Source organism: Anser cygnoides, chromosome 3 (genome assembly GCF_040182565.1).
Source record: "Anser cygnoides isolate HZ-2024a breed goose chromosome 3, Taihu_goose_T2T_genome, whole genome shotgun sequence".
Lineage (NCBI taxonomy): Eukaryota > Metazoa > Chordata > Aves > Anseriformes > Anatidae > Anser > Anser cygnoides.
In genome coordinates, this window is record NC_089875.1 from 85292828 (window position 1) to 85299243 (window position 6416).

Genomic DNA, 6416 nt, shown 5'->3' on the forward strand with positions numbered 1-6416 from the left:
CCTCGGGATATTATCCTGCAGGTTTGTATGTACTGATACTTTAAAGCAGAACAACATAATCCGAGAAGATGATTATTAATAAGGAGGTAAAAAATAGTGAATGACTGCAGAGTGGTCTCTAGCTCCCAACACAAGGTAGAGAACTGCTGTAGTACTCTCACATTACATTTGTCACTTAGAAAACCATCTGTCCTGCAGCCTGTTCCACGTCGTGCAGCTGCCTATCTACCATACTGCCACCAAAGAGTACAATCTTAGCAGGCTTAAAAATGAATCTTAAAAAAAAAAAAAAAAAAAAAAGTAACTTATGGTAATCTTTAAGAGCAGATTGTAGTAACTGTGTGATCACCCTTATCAAAATGCAATAGGCCAGTAACAAGGAAACACAGACTTATCAGCTGCCGGGGTCCTTCTTTAATATAACAAAAAATTAATGGAGTAATTAATGATGAAGTAGGTTGAGTAGGTTGAGTGAATGGAGACATGACATCCATCCCGTTGAACCAAGGATTCCCTCTAACTGGAAGCTAATGAGATTGGAAGTGCAGCACTCTGTATCCACTCTGACGCAAAGCTTTTAGCTGATGGATGGCCAGCAGGTGACACAACATAAGCCATGGTAGCTGTTCCAGGCTATTTCTCCAAAGTAGAGTTTAGTTTGTCGTAACTCTGAAAAGGAAAGGCCCTTTCCAGAGGGGAGGCAGGGAACAAATTATTTGCAGTATTTTGCTTCTGGGCAAGTCAGAAGTCCATCTTATCTTTGAAATAAAGTAGGAGGTGGAAGTTCATGCTGTGGCTCTAAAATACGATTTTTAACACTTAAAACCACACAACCTTCCTTTTTTTTTTTTTTTTTCCAAACATTAAGTCAAACAATCATCCTGTAGCAAACTACACTCCTTAAGTAAGGAACCACATTCCTGTTTAAGTATCTCTGGGTTTTCTTTGTAGAAATGGGAAGAACTTGAAACTGTTCTAAGTGAGAAGTTGTAGGTATTGAAGCTCTGCATTTCATGTACTTGGTCTTTTCCTGCCGCCTTAAACTGTCTGTTCACATAGATATCAAGAATAATATTATGGAAGACATAATTTTTTCTCGGAGTAGGGTGGTAATCAAGGTGCCTAGTGTCCTGGGTAGGGTGGCAGTGGTGGAGAGTAAAGTCAGGATGGGAGAACTACTTGGCTCACTAGTAAAAAAGGATTGCATGGAACATGATAAATGGATACTTTCTATGGAATAACTGATTTTATGACCACAAAAGGAGGAATCAAGTAGACATATAGTCACATGTGTAGCACTCTTTGAGCTTTTCCTCATATTACCAACATAGAACAAGTTGTATTTAAATGTCAGTTGCTGAGGTTTTCATATGTACTCTGCAGCACACACTCAGCTTATTCTGTACCTTGGTGTTTAATATCTAACAATTGCTTAACTTCTGTCTGGGTTGATAATCCTAACGGCATTCTTTCTTACAGGCTGAGAGTGATTTACAGCTGTGCTAACTAGTGTATGCAATGTCTTTGGCCTTGTGCATTACATCAGCCAAGCATTGTTAGCCCTGTAGTAAGGACAGAGATTAAACAATGCTTGAGAAAAATGGCAACATGCTGAATTTAGCGATAATGTAGAGCTTCATATGCTTGCAGTGTGCTTGTGTGAGACCCAGCTATACTTACCTAATGATTGTGTATCCTTGTCTGCTTTGTTTTTTTCTGCCTTCCGGTCTGGCATCTGTTAGCTTTCTCCAAGCCCAACTCCTGCTACTCAGAGTCCCAAGAAACCTCCAACAAAGGACCCATTAGCGGATCTTAACATCAAGGATTTCTTGTAAACGATAAGGTATTCTGTGACTGCCTGCATTTACGCTGCAGTACGTATTTGGCACACAGATGTTGATTAGTCTGGTAGATCAAACGTGGTTGATAGAATTGTAACTTCAGAGATGTGTAGGAACATGCACTGGTAGTGTGGTGGCTTAAGCAGAAAACTGAATTCTATCTGCACTTTTAATTTTAGCCTGAAATATTGACTTCTGACTACTTTTTTTTTTTCCTTTTCTGAAAGTAGCTGGCCAGGAAAGTTATCTTTAATCTATGATTTCCATTTTGCCCTGTTCCCACTCAATCCGAGGGTTTGCTTTTTTTCATGAAACTAATATTGAAACAAATCGAATCATAATAGCGTACAAATACTGGGGGCAAAACCATGCCAAGGAGGCTTGTTCCACGTTGTTACAAGGAGCTGTAGATCATTTCTGCGAGCTCTTGGTAAATTGTGGTAGATCTCATATCAGGTCTCGCGTGTGTGGAAACAAATTTTGTATCACAGGTGTGGAGAGATCAAAAGACGAAAAAATAGGGCTAGAAAGAAACATCAGATTGGATTGAACACTTCTGCATTTTATTTTTCAATTGGCTGAAGTAAGGTAAGCATTTTATAAGTAAGCCTAGAATAATTTGCCAGGTGAGGAGAAGACAATAATTACATATCTTTGAGGCCTTCTTTATAAGTCCCTTTTCTTTCTACCCATAACTTAATTTTAAGGCTTGTTCTAGGTTTTTTCTGTGCTTGAATTAGCAGCAGCGGATGGGATCATGCTAATCTTAGCAAGTACTACCTGGTTCCACTTTGTCCCCGTCACCAAATCCCAGCATTGAAGGTGTACCTGGGGCTTTGTGGAGACTTTCAGGAGTGGAGATGTGTTTTTATTGCTGGGATTCACTGCTTTCAGCTTGAATTATAGTAGACTGACTCATAAAGGTCTATGGGACAACAACTGCTTTACTGAAAGCTGGTAACATCTTTGAGGTGCAGTGAAGAGTATATCTGGTGCTTTCCCCTTAATTTTTCTAGAGCATGCTTTATTAGATTCGTTATTTCAGTTTTCATCTAACACTCGTTGTTTTCACAGCTGCAGTTTTTCTGACTGGATGACAAAAATGTGAGTTTGGAGTCTGCAAATCGATGCTCAGAGTTTCGAAGTGAGCCACCAGTACCAAACCCAGCGCTTACTCAGACTTTCTCTTACTCCTGAAACGTGTAGCACAGCTGTGAAAGTGAACATTAGGAATGTGTACTACCTTAGCTGTTATCCCTACTCTCTCTAAATTTGTGTACTTGGGTTATTTGTGTTTTACAATTTAAACAATGGATGTATGTTTCTGATGCCTTCTAGTGCTTTTCTGAACCTATCCCACAGGGGCAGATTATGCAGCTGTTGTTTGGTGAGCCATTTGGAGCGATGTCTGTGTTTTTTGAAGGTTTCAATGTATATAACTTTTTGAGGACACCTAAAATTTCCCTAAGATTCAATTTCTCCTTTATCTGTTACAAAATATAGTGTAATAATACCAGATCGTAAGGAAAACACTTATGAAATTGTGTGGAATACATTTTTTTTCCAGTCACAGGAATCTCAATTGTCGTGAAAAAATGTTTTATTTTTGTGACACTGTATATGTTAAGATAATTTAAAGTAATATAATGGTAAACTTCCATAACAAATACTTTTTCAATGATTTTCCAAGAATGAAAAATCATATCTGAATGAAATATCATATTTATTGCCATTTTGGTTTTAAAATATATTTTAATTATTTAAGTTTTTGCGTTTTAAATTGGCATATTTATCTATCAGTTCTTGCAAAATGCACTGAAAATAAGTAAAGGGTCAGCTTCTCTCAGCGTAGTTGAAAAAAAAGCAGCCATAGTTGTGCTGGCATTAAGGGATTTCGAATCTGAGAGCACTCTTTGGTATATCTGTAGTCAAAACATTGCAATTGATGTTACTCACCTCTGTTTAGTTCTTATGTACATCTCTTAATTTAGTGCTTACCTGTGTATGCCATAGGCTAGTGTTTTCTCCATTTCCCCAATTGCGCTGTGAGTAGCTTTTGTACTATTGGTGATTAGATTTAATTCTGATCCAGAGATCCATGCCCTTTACTGTACATAATGTGTTTCTTTAATTTTTATTTGTTCTCATACTGTTTCTGCTGATGGCTTGGCTTAAGATCTTGACTCTTAAATGAGGTCACTGTTGATCAGTGTTACAAGTGGCTTGGCAGTTCTCTGTAAAAGCATACTGGGTTGGAAAGATCTTCACCTGAAGTCTTTCAAATTAACTATTTAATCAATGTATGGTACCATTAAAAGTGGTTGTATCTGAATTTACTGTGGGGATAACATACACCGTAATGGGAAAGTTCTATAAAAAGCTAATTTCAAAATGGCTCTTCTTTCTTTGTATTTCAGTTTAAAAAAAAAATAAAAAAAAAAGAAAAAGGAAAAAGAAAAAAAAAAGAAAACCCCAGTGCATGTGTGCCCTCTGAGATGCAATAAACACCTTGATCAAAGTAAATTTCTTGTTGCCGTTTTCCTGATTATTCAGATGTTGATCATGATAATATACTTTGAGGGGGAAAAAATGTATCGAGAAGGTCCTTGTGAGAGGGAGAGGTGAATTTTCTAGTTTGATCTGTAACACCTAGGAAGGTTTCATTAGATGTTCATCTCCTTAAACTAGAATATTAGTGGAATAGTTGTGGCTGTGAGAGCTTATAATACTGGTCCTGATTCCTTTCCCATGAGGTATCATTACACAGCTTATTGAGAGCTAGCACAGCTGCGATGGCACAGGAATTGCTTGTGCTAAGGTACATCTTACAGCAGGATGAAAGGAGGAGAAAATGTTTCATACAATTTAGCTACATTAATGCCTTTCTGATGCTATTCACCTAATAAGTGACTTTCTGCTTTAGTACCAAGATGAAATGATGAAGCAGTACTGAAGGCTGCTTTAAAGCAATTTATAAAGAACAAAATACTGAAACAACTTGATCATCTCTGGTAAGGTCTGAATTTTGAACTGGGTTTCAAAGAAATTTCCAAGTTGCATAACCAGTAAGGGAGTGCCATTGCTTAAGGGGGTTTTTTGGTTCCTTTTTTTTTTTCCCCCTCTTATTTGCTGCTAACATTGGTATTATGAATCTATCAAATTTGGCTACTGAAAAGTTGTTTTGATGAACATACCTGGTAGATTCAGACTGTTCTGGATTATGAGCCTGTAAGGCTCTGCAAATCCTTGGGTTTTCTTGGTATTTGAGCACTAAGACCTGAACAAGCTCTGTAAATACACTTCCAGGAAGGCTAACAGTGCTCTCAGGCTCTGGCCAGTTGGTTTTCTTTGCTCATCCTTCCTATGTACTCTGTGTTGCCTGGAAGCAGGGAGCTCTGAACCTCTGACCACCATATGTGCATCCTTTCTCAAAGCAAGCACTCCTTTTTCAATGGACAGTCATAACCAAGCATAGCAGCAAGGAGATGTCTTCAGACCAGTTCATTGGTGTGTTGTTCTAATTAAGGTGATGCCAAACTAGTTGTGTGCACTTTGATGCCCATAAATGCTTGCTATAACCAAGTTCAGTGATTTCTATAGGACACAGATGCATGTTTCATGGGGCAAAACCTCAGTGTAATGGCCTGGATGAACAGAAAACAAACCTGGAAGATCAAGATGCTTTTTTACACTGTGGGAGGTAAAACCAGCAAATTTCCACAGTATGTTGCATAAGGCTAGACAAAAGTGACTCTTGTTCTGCCCATCACAAAGAAGTTATAACATCTGTATTGCACAGGAAAAGAAGTGGTTGTCTCATGGTCTGAAGATAAGAACATGTTCTTGTTATCATCTGAGTTGCATCACGCAAGCATGAATGTGTCTGTGTCCTACTGCAACCAACTGCTTCTCAATGCAGGCTGTACAGTAGCACAGGATGGCTCCCATCTGTAGACAGCAGCAACCGTCCCCTTCCTCTCTGTTTTTCATGGGGGGAGAACAGGTTTCAAAAAAACTGATACGTTCCTTACCTGAGCTCTTGCTGTGGGGTGGTTTCCTTTGAAGCTGACACCTCTAGTCACAAGAGAAATGTGCAGCTCCTCTTTAAGCGTGAGTGCTTTAGGGGATGGTGAATACCTGGAAACCATGAACTCGGCTTACGGTAGAGGTCTGAACAACAACATAAAAACTTTGTATTTCCTCAGAGCTGACTCATTTTTGAATGCTTCGGGTTAGTAGTGTCTCACACTGTCTCCCCATACATCATTCATTTTGATTAGCTTTATTTGTGATTTATTTTTTTTAGCTGTGTCTTTCAGCATACTGTAACTTGATTTGAGGACTTCTCCTGGAATGAATCTAGTGTTCCACCATGACCACAGATGAAAACCTGGAAGTAGAGAACTAAATTGTTGTCTTATAAGATCCTGGGGACCGCCTTCCTATTTCAGGCTGGTCACAAAATCATGCTGCCGCCTAAACTTCTGTTCCTCAAACTTAGTAAGACAACTGCAAGTTAGCAACTTGCCTTAAAAAGGTATATCAGGAAAGTCTAAAGCAATAAAAAAGGTAGCC

At 38.6% G+C, this 6416-nt stretch overlaps 1 protein-coding gene across 24 annotated transcripts in view; it reads left to right on the forward strand.

Moving 5' to 3' along the window:
• SNAP91 (synaptosome associated protein 91) overlaps window positions 1-4364 on the forward strand; it is a 72828-nt gene extending 68464 nt beyond the window's left edge. For 22 of the 24 annotated variants that reach the window (XM_013180139.3, XM_066994586.1, XM_066994596.1 and 19 more), the window contains 2 exons: window positions 1743-1843; window positions 2916-4364. In XM_013180139.3, the coding sequence (XP_013035593.2) occupies window positions 1743-1835 (93 nt within the window). In that variant the 3' untranslated portion in view covers window positions 1836-1843; window positions 2916-4364. Of the gene's footprint in view, window positions 1-1742; window positions 1875-2915 lie in introns of all 24 variants that reach the window. The other 2 variants (XM_066994584.1, XM_066994592.1) reach the window with 2 other exon arrangements.
• The last annotated feature ends 2052 nt before the right edge of the window (window positions 4365-6416 follow it).